Source organism: Desmodus rotundus, chromosome 4 (genome assembly GCF_022682495.2).
Source record: "Desmodus rotundus isolate HL8 chromosome 4, HLdesRot8A.1, whole genome shotgun sequence".
Classification (NCBI taxonomy): Eukaryota; Metazoa; Chordata; class Mammalia; order Chiroptera; family Phyllostomidae; genus Desmodus; species Desmodus rotundus.
The window spans coordinates 114,280,202-114,301,065 of NC_071390.1; the positions used below are offsets into that span (position 1 = coordinate 114,280,202).

Below are 20,864 nucleotides of genomic sequence, written 5' to 3' on the forward strand. Positions count from 1 at the left end.
GATCAGGGAACAGTTAACAATGGCTCTGCCTGGAGGAATCCGGGCAGGCTGGATAAAAGTGTGAGGAGCGTGGATTGGTGGAGATTTTCTAAGCAGGACCTAACTACATGTGCAAACGTGCAGCCACTTGTGAGAGCCTAGTGTGGTCAGGGAGTAACAATGTCATCAAAAACGCTCAAACTCAGGATGAATAATACTAAAAACTCCGTTTATTGTTCACTCCATGCCAGGTGCTAGGTCAAATGCATTACATATATTATCTGGTTTAATCTTCAAAGCACACCTTTGACAGAGGCATTATTCCTGTTGTATAAAAGAAGACTTAGCAAAGGCAGCTTCATTCACTCAAGCAAGGCCCCACTGCCAGGTGGTCGGGCAGCCAGGATAGAAACTCACTGCCTGATTCTGAACAGTTCTGCATGTTCCCACCCAGGATACTAGATAGTCCCCTGCTCGCAGGGCGAGTGGTTGAGGGGAGCTCTGGAGTCTGCTGCGGTGGGAAGGGCGCCCCGCCCACCTCCCTCCTGACCCCAGGCCCTGCGTTCCTGTTGTCACTCCCCTCACCTTCCAGCCACAGCCTGCCTGGGGCCCTTGCTTCCCCTTCTGCGTGGCTCCTGGCACTGCGAGACACCTCTTTCAGACTTTGGGTGGAGCAGAGAATTAGCTGCCAAGTCAAATACAGTCCCAGGAATCTCAGGTTGTGCCTCGAGTCCTCAGAGGAACTGCCCCGTTGTCACCTCTGTGGTTGGGAAGCTTTTTCAGTACCTCTGGGTGTCATCCAGCTTGTTAGTGTTGAACCAGCAGAACACCATTCTGCACTAACTTGATTCTGCTGCCCCTCCTCACACATCTCTGTGCCCCAGGGGTCGAAGACAACAGTGCAATGAAGAGAACCGCAGAGCACCTGGGCTGAGGCCTGCGCACTCTCCATCACCCCCGAATCCCCGAAGCACACGGACAAGACGAATCTTGGTTCTGCCCTCAGCTGGGTCAGAAAACACAGCGCAATGCAAGTGTTTTGGATGTGACAAATTGCGTGTCTAGAGTCCCCTGATCTCCACATTGATCACTGAGGTGCAGGGCTCATGCACATTTGTAGGTTCCAGTAAGCTTATCTTTGCTGGGGAGGTATTTTAGAAACAGTTGCTAGTCATTCTGGAAAGAGCTGTCTTGTTAATTGAGGGCTGAAATTGGCAGCAGTCTGCTGGGATGGAGTCAGAAGGATCCTTGCTGACAGGCATGACTGAGGACTGAGCTAAGACCTGGAAGCCAGAAGCAGTCGTCGCCAGCCACTGTTTTCAAAGCCGTGTGAAGAGGTGCGGTGGGGCCGGGGAGGGCCCTGGGACACTCTGGTGACCAGGTGTTTTCCTGCCCCTTTACCCTCCTTTCGTTCTTTGGCTATTTCCCTCTGAGCTCATCCGGTGGTCAGCTGTTGCCCGCCTTTGCTTTGAGCCCCTCTCAAGGTTAGGGGTTGGGATGTTTATCCTGTAAAGTGTCAGAGAGAAAGTAGTTCAGGCTTTTTTGACCAGACTGTGTCACAGCTAAACTCTGCCACTGTGGCATGGAAGTAGCCATGACAACGTGTAAACAAATGAGCGTGGCTGTGTTCCAATAAAACTTTATTTGCAAAAGCTGGTGGTAGGCCGCACTTGGCCGTGGTCGGCTAACCCCTGCTCTAGATTTAAACTCTCTCCTTTTTTCCTTCCTTCTTTTTTTGAATCTGAAGAACAGGAACAAAGTGTTGAAAAGGCAAGCTGTTTGCCTGTGATGTTGCTTTTGGACTTTCCTCCTCTCATTTTTAACATTTTAGAAAGTACACTTTGTCTTGTCTTAATAGGTGGTTATTTAAATCCAAAGCAGCCGTGAAGGCAAGAATCCTCTCAGTGAGCGTTTGGTAGGTCTGCTGTCGTGAAGGTGCAATAGTCATTTTTCATACTTTTTGTTTAGCTAGATGCAGAGAGTACTGGCATATTGCAGACTAATTCAGGAAGACTTGCTGCGCCACACAGTGCTGTGCATGGAATAACGAGTGCTCCGTGCTGGAATGAACGAACATGTGGAAGCTGAAACTGTTTAGAGACGATTTCTTCTCAAATCAGTTAGCGGTGACGGTATGTGGCAGCACACGCACAGTTCCGTCAGCTTCCATGATCTGGATTGTGCAGGGGCCCCACAGCACCCGAGCCTCCTGGGAGACCAGAGCACACAAGGAAGGTTTCAGGTAAAGGTACAGGCGAGATACTCTCCAGCGGTTTGTCCTGTCCTTGGGACCAGTGACCCCCCACAAAAGGTCACACTGAAGTCACTCAGCCTCACAGATGCAAAAACGCCCAGCTCAGCATCCTTCCCCATGGGCCAGTGTTCATAGAGAGCGAGCAGGATTCACAACTGGGATGCGGCCTTGCAGTTCGTGGCAGCGAGGCACAGCCCCGACTTGGCCTCCCCCGGCCTCCAAGGAAATGCTCAGGGGACGTACACAAACCGGAGTTCAGGAAACAGTCACGATGAAATGCCGAAGGGATCGCGGTAGATGAGAAAACGGAATGATGGTGTGATTCTAGTTTTGTTTAAAACACTATCTCTACTCTACGCCTAAAGACAATTCTAGGAAGGGTATATTAAAATGTCAGCAGTACCTCTGTACAATAGAATTAGATGACTTCAATTGTTCTTCTTTGATCCCATAATTAAAAAAAAGTTTTCTACAATAAACGAGTTGCTTACATAGTTTTAAAAGGTATTATTTTAAAAAAGAAAAAGAATGGGTTTCCCAGTCTACCTTTTGCCTTCTTAAGAACAGGAGAGCCAGCCCCCTGTGACCACCCACTCCTCCGCCCTGTGTGCGGCAGGCATCCGGTTGGCTGTGCGGAGATTTCAGGGGAGAGACAAACCGCTGCGGGCGATTGCTGGGCGTGCTCACACCCCTGCCCGGGGTGCCTTCTCCTCCTTAGCCCGGCAGAGTCCGTCTGCTGTGGGCCTGAGGGAGGGGTGTGCCCTCGGAACTTGTTGCTCTGGGCCAGGATGCTAGATCATCTGTTCTTCTTCAGAGAAAATGTGGCAGTACCTGTGCCAGCCTGGCCGGGCCTTTCCCCCTCCTCTTCTCGGCTTAGGAAAAATACCACAAAGCTAAATGAGCAAATAATATGTCTTGACATTTTACATATTTTTTAAAAGCAGTTTTCTAAAGACATTGGTGCCATTTGGAAACCATTCCAGAGAAAGGACAGTTTCTTAAAGACACACACATATCTGAAAGCACAGCTCTTGTGCAGAAATTCCTGCTTTCTTGAGGAAAAGGAATTTTCTTTTGAGGTGGTGACCAGGATTCAGGGGGCCTCTGTGAGATACTGTTGGCAGTGGTTTCATCATATCATGGGGGCTAGGGTCTCCCTACTTGGTGACATAGCCCACTTTTCTGCAGGGATCAAGACCTTGTGCCAGTTAAGGGTCCTTGGGTCACAGATTACTGTTGGTGATGTTGGGCAAATTACTAAGAGTCCTTCTGTGTCTTTCTGCTGCTATTCAAACATTACCCACATCACAGAGAGGCTGTGGGGGTCAAGAATGACAACCTCACCAAGACTTATCGTCCTCCTACCCATCCCGCATTAATAACTACAGCCCCGCGGCCACCCAGCATTCCCCCGCCCCCCCCCCCCCCCACCCCGCACACTTACAGGCATCAATTTCTTCCTCCCCGGGTTTCTCAAGGCCATCATTAAGGTGGTCTTCCTCTCGCTTCACCAGACTAGGGAATAGCTGGCCCCTTGGAATCTAAGGGATGCTATGAAAAGTGTTGAAGTCTCAGAAGTGACCGCTAATGTCCCACCAAGTGTACAGCTCTTGTCGCATCTCACTCTTTGCTTGTATATTATTTAAAAATGCAGCCTTCAGAGGACACTATAAACCATGACTTAAACCTCTCTTTGGTGTATGTTCCAGCATACTGGGTTCTGTCTGTTCAAACTTTGAACTAACAGCCATGAGAAAACCCGGTCCTCTTGTTTAACTGGACCTTACTTGTACTTTCATCCTGTTTTCGATAGAAGAATCTTCTGTAACTCTTAAAAAGACTGTGACTTAATGAGAGAGTGGATATAAAGTGCTTGGCCTGGTACTTGGCCATGTTAAACCCTCAGTTACATAGATAAACACAGCTGAGCCTTGAACAGCATGGGTTTGAACTGCACCGGTCCATTTATATGCAGATTTTAAGTTAATAAACACCTGTGCTATTTGGGTCTGTGTTTGGGAAACCACAGGTGTGGAGGGCCCACTGTGCGCATTGTTCCCTGCCGTTTTATCTAGGGACTTGGGATACCAAGACACAACTAAGTTTGGGGGGAGTCAAAAGTTATATGCAGATTTTCAGCTGCAGGGGAGTTGGTGGTCCTAACTACTGTGCTGTTCAGGGGTCAACTTAATGAGTTCTCCAGGGTCTCCCCACCCACCTCTTCTTTTTGAGGGGACTCTTTGGCCAGAAGAGGGCAGTGTTGCGCACGTGGTCTCCCCCAGAACAGTGGCGGCCCCAGGAGGCCAAAGCTCTTTATTAAATGACAGGTATTTTTGGAACACTTAACTTGATTCAGATTTTGTCTTGTATGCCTAAAGCGACCAGGGCAACGAGGCTACAAAGAGCAAGGTGGAGCCGGCCCTCAGGAGTCTGCAAGCTGACAGGGCAGTGAGTGCACGCCAGTGCTGGGTGGGCTTGGGACGCGCTGCACGGACAGCTACGGGGGCACTAAGGAGACACGGGAGCAGGAATCGCGATGTACAGCTGAAGGCCCTGTGGGAAGTGGCACGGAGGGTACCCGCAGCACAGTGGTGGCATTGTCAGACGGAGGTGAGGGAGACAGTCCTCCAGGAGGGAGGAGGGGTGTGGCGGAGGCCCAGGCTGGGGAAGAACAGGATGTGCTGGGGGACAGCCAGGAGACAGGTTGCCTTGCGCATAAAGTGGGGAACAAAGGATGGAAAATAAGACTGGAGGTGCAGGCCAGGTCTGATCACAAAGGTTAAGGGTTGTAGAAGATTCCATACTAATTAATAACTAACACCTGACAATCATTTACTGTGTCTTAGTCCATTCAACAATTCCACAGGTTGAGTGGCTTATGAACAGAATGTATTTTTTCACAGAGCTAGAGGCTCGAAGTCCAAGGTCCGGGTGCCAGCATGGTGGATAAGGGCCTTCTTCAGGGTCTCAGAATTCTTACCTTTGTGTGGCAGAGGAGCAAGGGAGCGCTGTGGGCTCTCTTTCACAGGGACATCAATCTCACTTGTGAGGGTTCTGCCCTCAAGACCTAACAACTCTTGAAGGCCCACCTCCAAATGCCATCACGTTCGACATTAGGATTTCAGTGTAGGAATTTTGGAGAGACACATTCAAACAACACAGGGTACGGTTCCGAGCATCACCACTTAAACTCATTAAATCCTCAACACACCCCTCTAAGAGGGTGCCACGATTCTCCCATTGCACAGGTGAGGACCGTGAGTGCCGGCTGGGTTCTCTAGGACACAGACTGAGCTGAGTGGGACATAGGAGGTTTTTGTCTTTTTATTGAGGGCTCCTGGGGTCAGCACCCAAGGGCGAGAATGAAGGAGAGGGAAGAGCGGGACTGCACAGAGGGAGAAGCTGGACTGCGATGCGGTCTCACGAAATGCAGTCTCAGGAAGGCCATACCTACCCCAGGTGTGCTCGGAGGCTGGGAGTGCCCTGGTGTTCATATCCTTGTGTGAACCAACCAGTCAGTGGATGTGGGCACCCTGGCAAGGAGGAGTGACAGGAGTGAGGCAGCTCTCTTGAGTCAGGGGCAGGTTTTGGAGAGAGACTCAGCTGAGGGCTGTCAACAGTGCAAGAATCTGGGGGAACAACTCCTTCAGTCCCTGGTGGGGGGGGTCTGGCAGGTGCAGCAGAGACCCCACTATTGGGAGCTTAAGGACGGGAAACCAGTGCAGGAGACTTGTCACCACTGCACTGCATTGCAGGGTACATGTTGGGGGCCGATGGATAGCTCTAAGCAGAGGTGACTGGCAGCTCAAGCCTTACTTTAGAAACCGTATTCTTGATGGTAGCATGTAGGATGGGTAGGAGAAGGGAGTTGGGAGATGAGAATATTTTTAAAAAATAAACATATAGTACGTAATTCAGAAATTATGAAAGGGTACACAGTAAAAATAAATCTGCTCACCCCTGTCTTCTCTGCCCTCTGGACACCGCCATCCTTCCCAGTTTTGTAATATATTTTTCCAAAGATAGTTTATGCATATGGAATCCACATGTTACATTCTCGTGTCTCACAGTCCACACTGTTCTGTGCCTTGATTTCATATTAACAACCTAACCGAGGTATTGCTGCAGTGCCATTCACAGCAAACTGCCTCGCTCTTTTAAAGATGGCAGGTGTTTTATTGTATGGATTTACTGTGATTTGTTGAACCAGACCTCTCTTGATGAGCATTTTTAGGTTGTTTTCATTTTCCCCCCAGCTTAACTGAGCTATAATTGACATATAACTGTGTTTAAGTTCAAGGTGTACAATGTGTTGATTTGTACATATTACACAATGATGACCACTGAGCATTAGCTAACACCTCCCTCCTGCCACATAGTTGCCATTTCCCTTTTGTGGCGAGAACATTGACGACTTACTGTCTTAAAAATACTCAAGTATATAATACAGTGTTGTTAACTATAATCACCATGCTGTAGCAGGGGTGTCCAACTTTTTGGCGTCTCTGGGCCACACCGGAAGAAGAAGAGTTGTCTTGGGCCACACGTTAAATACATTGTGACATGTCACCACAAAAGAAATCATAACATTTAAGTAAATTTACGATTTTGTGTTGGGCCATGTTCACAGCCACCCTGAGCCGCATGCGGCCCGCGGGTTGGACACCCTGCATGTTATTAGATCCCCAGAACTTTTCATCTGATACTCAAAGTTTGCAACTTCAACCAACATCTCCCCACTTCCCCAACCTCTGTTAACCATTATTCTAATTCCTATGAGTTTGGCTTTTTAAAGATTCTACATATAAATGATATAATACGGTACTTGTCCTTCTCTGCCTGACTTATTTCACTTAACATAATGCCCTAAAGGTCCACTTATGTTGTTGCAAACTCCAACTACAGGATTCGCCTCTTTCCCATGGCTGAATAATACTACCTTACATGTATGTACACACACACAAATACATACACACACCGTTATCCATTCATCTGTTGACAGGCAGGTTGTTTACACATCTTGGCAATTGTGACCAATGCAATGAACTTGAGAATGCAGATGTCTTTGCGGTCCTGTTTTCATTTCCTTTTCTTAAAGATTTTATTTATTAGAGAAAGGGAAGGAGAAAGAGAGGAAGCGAAACATCAAAATGTCGTTGCCTCTCGTGTACCCCCTACTGGGGACCTGGCCCACAACCCAGGCATGTGCCCTGACTGGGAATTGAACCAATGACCCCTGGCTGGTGTGGCTCAATCCACTGAGCCACACCAGCCAGGGTCTGTTTTCATTTCTTTTTGGATAAGTACCCAGAAGTGAGATCACTGGATCATATGGTATTTCTATTTCTAATATTTTGAGAAACTTCCATACTGTTTTGCATCGTGGCTGGACAAATTTATATTCCCACCAATAGTGCACAAAGGTGTCCTTTCCTACACATCTTTACCAAAATTTATCTCGTGTCTTTTTGATAATAGCCATTCTAAAGGGTGTGAGGTGATATCTCATTGTGGTTTAATTTGCATTTCTCTAATGGCTAGTGATGTTGAGCATCTTTTTATGTACTTGTTGATTTTAGTATATCTTTATAGAGATGTCTATTCAGGTCCTATGCCCATTTTTAATTGGATTATTTGTTTTGTTTTTGCTATTGAGTTGTAGGAGCTCTTTATAGGTTTTAAATATTAAGCTTATCAGATATGTGGTTTACAAAAATACTTTCCCATTCCATACACCATTTTGTTCCTTTGTTGATGGTTTCTTTTGCTGCACGGTTTTAGCTTGGTGTAGTCCAAATGCTGGTTTCTTTTCTCACTTTGCCAAATTCAAACAATTATCACCAAGGCTGATGTCAAGGAACTTACTGCCTATGTTTTATTTTAGGATGTGGCTTCATGTTGTACATTCAAGTCTTTAATCCACCTTGAGTTGAGTCTTGTGCATAGTGTCAGATAGTGGTCCAGTTTTCCCACCTTTTTTTTTTTTTTTGAAGAGACTGTCCTTCCCTATTGTATATTCTTGGCTCCTTTGTCATAAATTATTTGACCTTAAATGTGTGGGTTTATTTCTGGCCTCTCTATTCTGTTCCATTGATCTATGTGTCTGTGTTTATGCCAATACCATACTGTTTTGATTTCTGTAGCTTTATAATATATTTTGAAATTTGGGCGTGTGAGGCCTCCAACTTTGTTCTTGTTCAAGATTACTTTGGATATTTAGGGTTTTTTGTGGTTCTGTACAAATTTTAGGATTGCTCGTTCTAGCTTTGTGAAAAAATACCATTGGAATTTTGATAGGAATTGCTTTGAATCTGTAGATCACTTTGAGTAGTGTGGCTATTTAAACAATTTCTCCCATCCGTGAGCATGAAGTAGCCTTCCACTTATTTGTCTTCAATTGCTTTAATCAATGTGTTATAGTTTTTAGTGTCGAGATCTTTAACCTCCTTGGTTTGTATTCTGCAACTTTACTGAATTTATTAATTTTAACAGTTTTTGATGGAATCTTTAGGGTTTTCTCTATCTACTATCATGTCATCTGTAAATAGTCACAGTCTTATTTCTTCCTTTTGAATTTGAATGCCTTTTATATTTCTTTTTCTTTCCTAATTGCTCTCTGGCTAGGACTCCAGTGCTATGTTGAATAAAAGTGGCAAGAGAGGGCATCCTTGCCTTGTTCCTGATTAGAGGAAAAGCTTTCAGCTTCTCACCAGTGAGTATGATGTTAGCTCTGGTCTCGTTATATATGGCCCTTACTATTAATATGTTGAGGTATATTCATTCCCTCTACTCATTTGGTTGACAATTTTTATCATAAATGGATGTTCAGTTTTGTCAAATGCTTATTCTACAACTATTCAGGTGATCATTTTGCTTATGTGTTGTATGTATCACATTGATTGAATTGCAGAGATTGAAACATTGCTGTATCCCTGGAATAAACCCTACTTGATCAGGGTGTATGAGCCTTTTCATGAATTGCTGAATTCAGTTTGCTAACATTTTGTAGAGGATTTTTACATCTATGTTCATCAGGGATATTAGCCTGTAATTTTCTTTTCTTGTGTCATTTTTGTCTAGTATCAGGGTAATGCTGGTTTTGTATGAGGCAGGCCCCCCCCCCAAAACCCATAATTATCTTCTGGAGAATGGGCCTTTTGTGGTACAGGCTTCCCCTGCTAGTTGAGTGTTTTGGAACCCATCTGTATCACTGTACCAGCTGGCGTTGTTGTGAGAGGCTGAATTTGGCTTCAATGAATTTATTTGAAGACCCTTTCAACGTGTTTGCCCATTTCATGGTGGGTGATTTATGAGTGCACCTGTCTACACCATGCTGAGTGTTCAGCAGTTTTTGACCAAAAAGGCATGACCCCTATGCCCCACCTTCCCTATTCACCCGACCTCACCCTGAGTAAAATTTTTTTGTTTCCCTAGATGAAAAAAGTCCTCAAAGGGAAATATTTTGTTGAAGAGGTGAAAGAGGTGAAGAGGTGGAAGAGGTGAAACAAAAAACAGCAGAAGGACTTCAAAGCACCAAAACAGAAGGGTTCAAAACTGTTTTGAACAGTGGAAAAGTGTCTTGATAGGTGTATTGCATCAAATGGAGAGTACTTTGCAGGTGACTGAAGTTGGAACATCTAAGAATGAATACACAATTCTTTATAAATAAATTCCAGGATTTTTGGGTCCCCCCTTGTAAATGAGCCTGGAAGTGTTCCCTCCTCCTCTTCTTCTTTTTTTTTTTGGAAGAGTTTAAGGAGGACTGGTATTACTTCTTCTTTAAATGTTTTGTAGAATCCACCAGTGAAGCTGTCTGGTGATAGACTTTTATTGCTTGGGAAGTTTTTGATTTCTGTTTTAATCTCCTTACTAGTAATTGGTCTATTTAGATTTTTACTTCTTCATGATTCAGTCTTTGTATGTTGTATATTTAGGAATCTGCCCATTTCTTCTAGGTTGTCCCATTTGTTTGCATGTAATTGTTCATAGTAATATTCTAGGATCCGTTGTATCTCTGTGGTGTGAATTATAACATCTCCTCTTCATTTCTGATTTTATTTTTTTGAGTCTTCTCTCCTTTGCTTTTGTTAACTCTAGGTAAAGGTTTTTCTTTTCAAAAAGCCAGCTCTTAGTTTTACTGATCTTTTCTATTGTTTAAGTCCATTTCATTTATTTCTTTTCTGATCTTTATTTTTCCTTTCTTCTACTAACTTTGGGCTTAGTTTGTCCTTCTACTTCTAGTTTCTTGACATGTGAAGTTAGGGTATTTATATGAGATATTTCTTGTTCTTGATGTAGGTATGTTTCACTAGGAACTCCTCTCAGAGCTGCCTTTGCTGCATTCCGTAAGTGTAGGTTTACTGTGCTCCCTCTTTTGCAGTGGTCTCAAGGTATATTTTAGTTTCTCTTCGGATTTATTCTTTGACCCATTGGTTAATCATTAGCATGTTGTTTAATCATCTCCTATTTGTGAATTTTCCAGTTTTCTTCTTCTAGTTAATTTCTAATAGTTCCATATCATCGTGGGTGGGAAAGATGCTTGATACGAGTCCAATCTGCTTAAATTTATTAAGACTTGTTTTGTGGCCCACCATATGACCTGTTTTGGAGAATGTTCCATGTGTACTTAGGAAGAATGTGTGTGCTCTGGCTTTGGAAGGGAATATTTAAGATATATCATTTAAGTCCATCTAGTCTAATGTCAAGACCAATGTTTACTTATAGATCTTTTGTCTGGATGACTTATACATTGACCAATGCAGGGTATTAAACTCCCCTACTATCCTTATATTTCTATCTGTCCCTGCGCTATACAGGGGTGGGCAAAAGCAGGTTTGCAGTGATGACCTCATGAAGCACAGAGTTTATCTTGTATTATTTATTAGTATTACAACTTTAAACCTACTATTGCCCACTCCTGTGTCTCTATGTGTTGCCTTGTTGCATGCATGTATTTACAAAGGTTATATCCTATTGTTGGATCGATCTCTTTACATTATTTAACGCTCTTCTTTGTTTTTGTTGGAAAGTCTATTTTGTCTGCTGTAAGTATACCTATGTCAGCTTTATTTTGGTTTCTATTTGCATGGAATGTCTTCCCATTCCCTCATGTTCAGTCTGTGTGTCCTTAAAGTTCATCCGCATTTGCCCGTAGCCAGCATATAGTCGGGTCTCTTTTTTTTTTTTTTAAATCCACTCAGTCATTTAGTGTCCTTTGGAGAATTAACTTCATTTACACTCCAAGTAGTTACTGATAGGTATGTACATATTGCCATCTTGTTAATTGTTTTCTGGCTGTTTTGTAACTTCTCTGTTGTATGTATTGTGTTTTTTAAATCACAGTTTACATCTGTGTAGCCTGGTATCCATTAACACGCTATTGTAGATATAGCCATTTTTACTGCTTTTATCTTTTAACCTTCAGGATGGCTTTACGTGTGGTTAAGTTACCACCTTACTACTGTCGGGCATCACTTGAGGACAGGGATGCGTCCTTCGAGACGTGTCACTAGGCGATTTTGTCACTGTGCACACATCATAGAGGGCACCGACACAGGCCTAGGTGGTGCAGCCTACACCACACACCTGGGTCTGTTGCTTCTGCAGCTCCAAGCCCGTGCAGCATGTTCATGCATTGAATACCGTAGACAACTGTAGCACAGTTCTAAATATTTGTGTGTCTGCACACATCTACACACAGAGAGGTACAGTAAAATACAGTATAAAAGAAAAAATGGCACGCCTGCATAGCACACTGACCACGGCTGGGGCTTGCAGGATGGTAACTTTTCTACTTTATAAACTTTAATTTTTTTACTTGACTCATGTATTAACACTTAGCTTAAAACAAAGACACTGTACAGCTCTACACAATATTTTCTTTGTATCTTTATTCTATAAGCTTCTTCCTATGAAAACATTTTTGTCAAGACCTAAGACACAAATGCACGTTAGCCATGGCCTGCATGGGGCCAGGGGCTTCAGTGTCACTCACTGGCTCCCACACTCATGTCTTGTCCCCCTGGGAGGGCGCTGGGTGCAGTAACATCCTGCAAGCTGTCATCTCCTTTGACAGCAGGGCCTCCTTCTGGAACAGCTGCTGAAGGACCTGCCCGCGGCTCTACTGGAGGATCAGTCACTCTTTTCAGAAATAGGTCCATGGTGGTTTGCTTGGTTTCTTTTTTTCACTGTGGATTTTCATCATGCATAATGCAACATGGGCAGTCCTCTCCGTTAATGAAAACCTTTTGGTGTTGGGGGGGGTGTGTTTTCAAACTTTTTAAGGCGCTTCTTTGAGGTCTACAAAAGCTTCTGCTAAGCTGTTCACTGTGAGTTTTCTTGGAAGTGGTTCCTTTTCTTCTCTTGCAGTTTCCTTTCCTCTTGCCTTTCCTTCAGTTATGTGTTCCTATTCCAACACTTTCTCATTAGTTAATTCCTCAGGAACCAGCCCTCGGGCTCCTTGATGTCATCCTCACTCATAGCCTTGTTGACTTTTACAGCCTCCTCCTCCTTGGCAAATCCTTTGAGGTTGTGGAGGAACCTCAGATGCCATTCATACACTCTTTGGTCACATCACCTCGAGCCCAAGCGGGGGTCTTCAATCAGTTACAGAGGTTGTGATCCTTCCAGAACTGCAACTGTGTCTTCCTGTTGCAGCACTGGCCTGGGCAAAGGTCCTCCTCAGTAGCCGGGCTTAAACACTGCTGCAACTCCTTGCTCCCTTGTTTGGATCAAAGAGAAGCTGTGCGTGAAGGGAGAAACACCACTTTGATACTGGGATGAAGAGTGGAAAAAGGAAGATGTCCGTCAGCATTACTAACAACAAACAACATCTGGCCCTGGCCGGGTAGTGCAGTGGGTTAGAGTGTCGTCCCGATACACCAAGGTTGCTGGTTCGATCCCTGGTCAGGGCACTACAAGAAGCAACCAATGAGTGCATCAATAACTGGAACAACAAATCAATGTTTCCTTCTCTAAAATCAATTTAAAAAAATAAAATATTGAAAGGTCTGTTATTCTCTCCATAGTAATTTTCCATTTTGCTGGCATACCAATTCAGGAGGGCATCCTGGAAAAGAAGCTGGGTCACCCGTGACTTCTTAATATGTGTGCTTCTGGATATGCTCGAAGGCCCTGGGGTTCTCCCTGTGCCAGATCACAGGCAATTTCAATTTCTGGCTGCAGCATCGCCCCCACTGTGCCTTAGCTGGTTAAGACTGTTTCTCTATTTTTTATAGTCCTATGGGATCTACAGCAGTGAGCCCTGCTGGCCCCAGAACCAAGTGATCAGAGGGTGTCACCTGGGCACAGTCACAACCACTGGGGCACCAGGTGTGTGCTCAAGCTCCTTTCTGGGTGGTACCTGGAGCGAGGCAGAGGCTGAGTCTACAGGGTTTGCAGAATAGGGCAGTAGGCCTCTAGACGTGCACTTAATTAGTCTCTCAGGCTGAAGATTTACAAGCAAATAGGCCTCGTCACAGAAAGACTGGGTGCTTTTCAGTCTGCTGCCTCTGTGCTGGGCCCTGGGCTGGAGGACCCCATGGGTGAGTCCTGGAGGAACCGTTTCTCAGTTTGCTGTAGCCTTGTGGACACAGCTCCACTGGCTTTCTGTGGGGATCCATGTCTCAGGTGTAGGTCTTAAAAGGTGGAGTGGCCAGCACGTGGTCAAACCCTTTGCTCCTCAGGCAGAAGCTGGGAGCTGGGAGTCCCCGCCTGCCTGTGGGTCACACCAGGGCTTTATGACAAGCTTGTGTCTCAGCTTTCCTTCCCGTTTCCATAGGGTTTTTTTTCTCATTTGCCCAGTGTGTGGGAGTCACTCACGTGGTGACTGGGTTTCCTTCATGGGAAACTGTTCTGTGTGACATGCAGCTGCAGATTCGGTGAGTCCACGGAAGGCGGTGCGTTCGGGATCTGCCTATGTCACCATCCCATACCCTAACCCTACCTCTTATCTTTGTGATGACAGCCATTCTAATGGGTAAGGTGCAACTCACTGTGGTTTTGATGTGCGTTTCCTTGGTGATTGGCAATATACCTGTTGGCTATTTGTATATCTACTTTGAGGCCCTTTGCCTAAGAGGGGCTGGAGCCAGTACTGGGACTGCTGCAGGCCGCACACTGGGACCGCGGTCTGGCTGATGCGTGGGGGGCAAGACTCTTCCTGGGTCCCTGGGTGTATGGTCACTGACTCCCACAGCTCCCACAAACACACTTTTGCTCATGGATGGATGCCAAATTTTTGTTTTTGGAGGGTGGACGACAAGAAAATCAAGGGGACGTTAGGCCACCAGGATGCCAATGTCACTTCTCAATCTTCTTACACCTACAACAAGCAGTACTGCCCTACATTCTGCATGTGGCAGTTCGTGCACACGGGAGTGTTCCTATGAGAAAAAGCCCAGAATCATAGATCAAAGGGTCTGTGACGCTTTTGTTCGATAGATGTAGCCGGACTGCTTTTTACAGCGGCTCATACTAACCCTCTGGTGTCTGAGAGTGTCTGTCCCCACACCCGGGCTCGGTCTGTGGGAAACAGCAATTTACTGAGGCTGTGATTGGCATTTATCTTACTAGGAGCTGGGATGCTGTTCCTTCGTTTGAGAGGTTTATAATACCTTTCCTGTGAACTATCCACATTCTTTGTGCATTTTTCTGTCTCAGGTTTTGGTCTTTTACTTCTTGATTTGCTGAAGCTCTTTCCTTTTTGATAGGAGTGACAAATATTTAGAATATTTTTTTAAAACAAGGTTATCCAAGGACCCCAAACATGGAAAGCAAAACCAAGGCTCGGTCCGAGGTCCGGGCAGGAGCCCGTGTGAGAAAGGGGCCATGAGGGGTGGTGCCTTTGTCCCGGAGTCCGGGCTGTGGGTGGCACTAGGGTTTGGGATGCCGACCGGGGCCGACTTCCTGAAACTCACCTGCCTCTCCCTGCACGGCATTTGTGTCCCCAGCTCATGTGTTCGTCCGTGCAGAAGGCCCTGTTTGAGGAGGAGGACCATGTCAAGAAACTGCAGCAGAAGGTGGCCACCCTGGAGAAGCGGAACAGGCAGCTCCGGGACCGGGTGAAGAAGGTCAAGAGGTCGCTGCGGCAGGCGCGGAAGAACAGCCGCCACCTGGAACTGGTCAACCAGAAGCTCAGTGAGAAGCTGGCGGCCACGGCGGGAGGCATCCCACACATCAATGCCCTGGGGCGGGAGCCCGCACGCCGCACCTACCTGCGGGGATAGTGGGGGACCCCACGGTGCCGCAGCCAGCACTGCTGGGGTGCCTTCTTGCCAGGGCATGGAAAATGATGGTGGTGTTGGGCATGCACGTATTTCAGACCTTGTAGAAGATACTTTTTAGTCTGCATTGGGTAGTGTCTAGTTGGTTAAAGGGCAAGTCCTGCTGCCCCTACCTGGCCTGGCCCCACACTCGGTGCTTGAAGTCCAGAGGCAGCAGGACCAAGCAAGCTGTGTGCGTGCCTGGGGCCTGTCCTCCGCTTCTGGGAGCAGCCTGCAAAGTGCAAATACTGGGGAGAGGACACTTTAGACTCTAGATATATGACGCTGCAAGGAAGTTGGCCTTTGTTTCAGAAGAGGCGGCAGTGTGGCCTCAACTCTGAGCTCCAGAACAACTAGTTTTGAGGAGTGACCTGAATCCAGTCATGGAACGGCCCGGTGTCTCATTTTCCAGACCTTTGGAAGGAGGACAGTGGCCTTGCAAAGCTCCCAAGGGTGCCTATACGTAGCACGTGCAGGGTGTCCCTACTCCGTCCAGCATTTTCTCACAGCTGAGACCTGTGAAGACTTAATGAGCTCGGCACAGGTAAGGGAACTGAGTTGGGCAGCAGGCCACTAAAAAGATACATTATACCTGATTTCCAATACCAGCTGCCTGGAGCTGAAGGTGACAGCTTGGGGTCACTTAAATCAAGAGGGATATGGCCTCATGGGCCTGCCATGTTTCATCACTCCATGTTCCTAAGGGAAAACCCTGAGCAGTATCTCAGCCCTTTCTAAATTTTCATTTATTGTTTGCTCAGTAATTTCTTCCCACTTTTCCAAATTCAGGGTGAGTTGCCCCGATACTCTGGACTTCTGTAAAAACACCTCCTTACCTATTGGGATCAGGTGACCTTACCTTGTTCCCCGGGCAGGCCTTGTTCCAGGTGTTCCCATCTGCTTCTTTATGCAGACGCTTCCTGCCCACCAGGACAGACCTTGCCCTGGAGGAACGTTTGTACATCAGTCCGCCCGTCACCAGTCTGCCCATCGGGACTGCACCTGTACCCAATCAAAACACTTCATTCCCCTTGGGAAAGAAACCTTTACAGACAGCCCTGCAAGACAAGAGCAGCATGTTCACTATACCCGACACTCTTGACTTCGGCACATGTGATCAGGCCCCAGTTGTGTTAGTAAGAAGTCAGTGGAGTGTCCTGTCGGTTATCTTCTAATAATGGTAGAAGATAACGACCTTTCCCTTCCCTGCTTGTCCAGATAGAAGCTTCTGGCCCTTCACTGGGGGGTCTGCTACCCACAGACCACCCAAGACACGATGGGGCCCAATTGTTCTGTCTTCTCCATTAGAAGTGGCAGTTACTGTCAGATTTCCATTCCACTGGCAGCCGGTCTGAGGGTTGGATCTTCTGTCACTTGAGTCTCGGTGGCAGGCTCCTGCCTCAGGGGCGAACTCTGTCGTGGACTGAGTGGCATTGGAACTTTTGGCTCAAGGGCAATTCCTTCCCAAGCTTCTGCCTGCACTTTATTAGCTTATGCTTCAGTGGGGTACAGTGGAAGGGGCGTCGTCCACGTTACTCTTCCTGGGACATTCCCTTAGAGTGGTTGTGCTTTTGGTGAAGGGAACGACAAGCCCAAGGGTGATTTACAGTCAGTGTTGGAAGAATGTGGGAGCTGGGTCTCTACAGCTGCACTATGTCTCTCTTTTCAATAAATATGAGCAATATTTCAGCCACAACAGCAAAGAGATGTGTTTCTTTTGTGTCAGGGAGATTTCAATATGAGACCTGAAAAGGCATTTTGGATCCTCTGGAGTGGTGTGTGTGAGTAACTCCTGGGCATTCAGGACACTGAGCTCAGGCTCCTCTGCCTTCCTTGTGGGGACACGACCTAACCCTGCCTCTCTCCATCTCTCAACACACCTGCAGAGCAGTGCTATCCTGGCATGCTCCGCACGAAGGTCAGCAGCTTCATCAATCAATGTCATCCAACGCACCCTCGGATCAGTTGCCAAAGGGAACTCCCTCCCCGGGTCCCTGTTATCTGCTGTGTTGCCATCTTAACCACAGTCCTTGCCACTTGTTTATTGCACCAGTAGGAACTTTTTCATACAAGAATATTCCAGCTATAAACACTCACCAGAACGTGACATATGTCAGCCAACCTCTCCTAGCACTAGCTCTGAGTCGCAGGCCATGGTTTAGTCCACTTTGTGGTTCGAGGAGGCCAAAGTCATATAATAAACGAGAGGCAGATATAGTCTAGAATCTTTCAATAGAGTCCCCAAGAGTCACAAGCTGGTAGCATGTGGGCCACACCTAGTGTGGGGAAGAGGTTTCTTGGGCCTCACATGGTGTGTGAATGTGAACACCTTTGGTGGCTTCAGTTCAGGCCGAGGTCTCCAGTGCTGTAGCTCCTGTGTTCATTTTGCAGCACTAGGCTGTGTCGAGCTCTGGCACCTGCCTGGAAACTGAAGTTGACAGGGATCCTGCTCCTGCGTGCAGGGCCCCGCCTTCCTTTGGTGGGGGTGGGGAGAGACACAAACTCAGATCACGAAGACTGAACCAACCGTGGCCTGGCGTCAGTCCACATTCCCAGCTGCTTTAAAAACAATCGAGCGCCCAGCTTGTATGAGGCTCTTTCATGCATATCTCATTTAGGGTTCCTAACAATTCTATAAAATAGTGGCGCTGATCCCCATCCTCCAAGAGGAATCTGGGGCTTCAGAGATTAGGTAAATCGTCCAGTGCACACAACTAGTGCAGGTGGCCAGTCAAGGTTCAACACCAGCTTCATTTCTCTCCTTATACTTGCTCATCTGTGAAATGGGGATACTAATCACACCCACCTCAAAGACGTAAGAATATTGAAATTATTCAGTATTCGTAGCAGGGTGCCTGACGCTCCACGAGCACTCGATAGATGTACTGACAATAACTTTGATCATAAATGCTCACCAGGAAGGTCCAACACATATCAAATAAAAATATTTGGTGGGACTCTATAATTTTCTTATTAATCTTTACCTTAAACTTCAGCCTCTTTTCCAATTGCTTCTCATTTTCTTTATTTCTGAGCCACCTCCTTTTCTTTCACAATCAGTAGATCATTTTTCCTCCAAATTTATTGAGAAAATATAGTCCATCAGAAATGTGTTTCCTCAGCATGTCACTCACACTTCTCTCCTTTCTCCCACCTCAGAGGAAGGCTCTCGCTACTGCCCACATCCAGGGTCAGTCCCTCTCTCTGGTACCTTGAGTTCATATTGCTTCTCTCCAAACCGGGCTCCATCAGTGTTCCCCTCTCCTAACATAAGTCTTTTCCTCATTGGGGACTCCGGCCATTACCCTCCAGCCAAGCCCAGATCTGCTCATCCATGGACCAAAAAACATAATTTGGAAAGTATTGAGGTGGTCTTCACAGATGGTGACATAGAAGGCTCCTGAATTCCACCCCTTCCACAGACACACCTGAATGGACAGCTGCACAGGGAGCAATTTTCTCTGACAGAAATTCAGAAACTAGCTGAGTGCCTCTCATCTGTTGGGGGCACAAGAAAATACCCGCATCGAAATGAGAAGGAAAGACTGAGATACACTCTGGCCATAAGTACCACACACCTAGCACCCAACTTTTTAAACTTTCACCCAAAGTATGGGCCCCAAAACACCTAACCCTGGAAGCCAATGAGGTTTGCATCCATGAGACCACAAGACTAGAGCAAACTACCCAGAGGCAGTTGTTAATGGGCACGAGCAGTCACTGCAGCTGTCACCCCAGGATCAGTGTGCAAGAGCAGACAAAACACACCCATTTCTGTCTTTTCCTGTATTCACACACTTTGACAGCTGCTGCCCGAGGGCCAGCCCAGGCTTCTAACTTAGCACACCTCTAGGACTTGCTGAAGTCTTCCCGGGACCTTTGCTGCCCTCTCCCTCTAGACTGCTCCAAGCCACCAGTATTTCCCTGGAAGGGACTTGTACACTCATCTGTGACTCAGACAGGTCTCCAGATCACATGGCTCTGGTAGCCAGTGGGGCTTCCATTCAGGAGTCCCACAAAACCACACCAAACAAAGAAGTTCTTTCCAGCTATTCCCCCCCCCCCCCGCCCCCAGGGCTCAGTGTACAGGGGTCAGATTGAAATGCTCATCTCCCAGTCTTTCCCTGAAGAGGTCTATTTGTATAGTTCAGCTGCAGGCTTCTCATTCAGCAGGCACCTGGAGTCTGACCGCATCCTTCCCAAAGGTCTGGGAAACCGGCACAAACCTCCTCTGCCCTTCCCCTCCAACCCACTCGAGTCTCACCAGTTTCTCCCTGAGAGGAGCCTACGCACAGGCCTGTTGCCCAGCTTTGGTGGCTGTCACCTGAAGGACAGGCCTCTGAACTGCCTGACTCTGGTAGTTAATGGGGCTTGCATTCACGAGTCCCACAGGACTTCAGCAAATGAAGAAACAGTTCTTAGCAGGCTCAGGAACACCATTTGCACCTTCATACCAAGGCCCAGTACAGAGGGGAGCAGGCAAAAATTCCCACCTTCCCTAGAGATCCCTATTTATTGGGTTGGCCAAAAAGTCTAGTTTAGCTTTTTCCCATAAAATAAAAGATACATTTTTCATTTTCACCAATGACTGTATTGATTGGGATACTTTGAGTATGTCATCTATCTCCCATATGGTATAATGTTGATTGTTCTCAATTAATGTCTTGATTTGATCACTATCAACTTCAACTGGTCTACCCGACCACAGAGCATCATCCAGTGAGAAATCGCCAGCACGAAACTTCACAAACCACTTCTGACACGTCTGATCAGTCACAGCGCCTTCACACACTACGCAAAGCTTTTTGTGTGTGTTTTTACCTTTCTTGAAATAATAAAGCATAATATGCCAAAAATGTTGCTTATTCTCCTCAATCTTCAATATTAAAATGGTTACACAAGCCCTGGCTGGTGTAGCTCAGTGGATTGAGCACTGGCCTACAAACCAAAAGGTCACTGGTTCAATTCCCAGTCAGGGCACATGTCTGGGTTGTGGGCCAGGTCCCTGGCTGGGGGGCATGCGAGAAGCAACTGATTGTTTTTCTCACACATCTATGTTTCTTTCTGTCTCCCTCCCCACTTCTCTTCCCTCTAAAAGTAAAAAAAAAACAAAAACAAAAACAAAAAAACCCCAAAACAACAACAACAACAAAACAATAAATAAAATGGCTACACAAAAATCCACCAGTTTTTGATAAGATTTTGTTAAATGCACACTGACATGACAGCTGTCACAATACAATCTAACATAATTGTTCTGAGTGAAGTTAAAAACAACTAAGCACTACTGGAGCCATCTTACAGAAAAAAACCAAAAAAACTCTTTGGCCAACCTAATACTTACTTTCCCAGCTAGTGCCTTAAGATTA

General features: G+C 46.3%; 1 protein-coding gene across 1 annotated transcript in view; it reads left to right on the forward strand.

Moving 5' to 3' along the window:
* CCDC3 (coiled-coil domain containing 3) overlaps nt 1-17,207 on the forward strand; it is an 88,105-nt gene extending 70,898 nt beyond the window's left edge. The window contains exon 3 of the mRNA XM_024578439.4: nt 15,184-17,207. Within this exon, the coding sequence (XP_024434207.3) occupies nt 15,184-15,459 (276 nt within the window). The 3' untranslated portion in view covers nt 15,460-17,207. The remainder of the gene's footprint in view (nt 1-15,183) is intronic.
* The last annotated feature ends 3,657 nt before the right edge of the window (nt 17,208-20,864 follow it).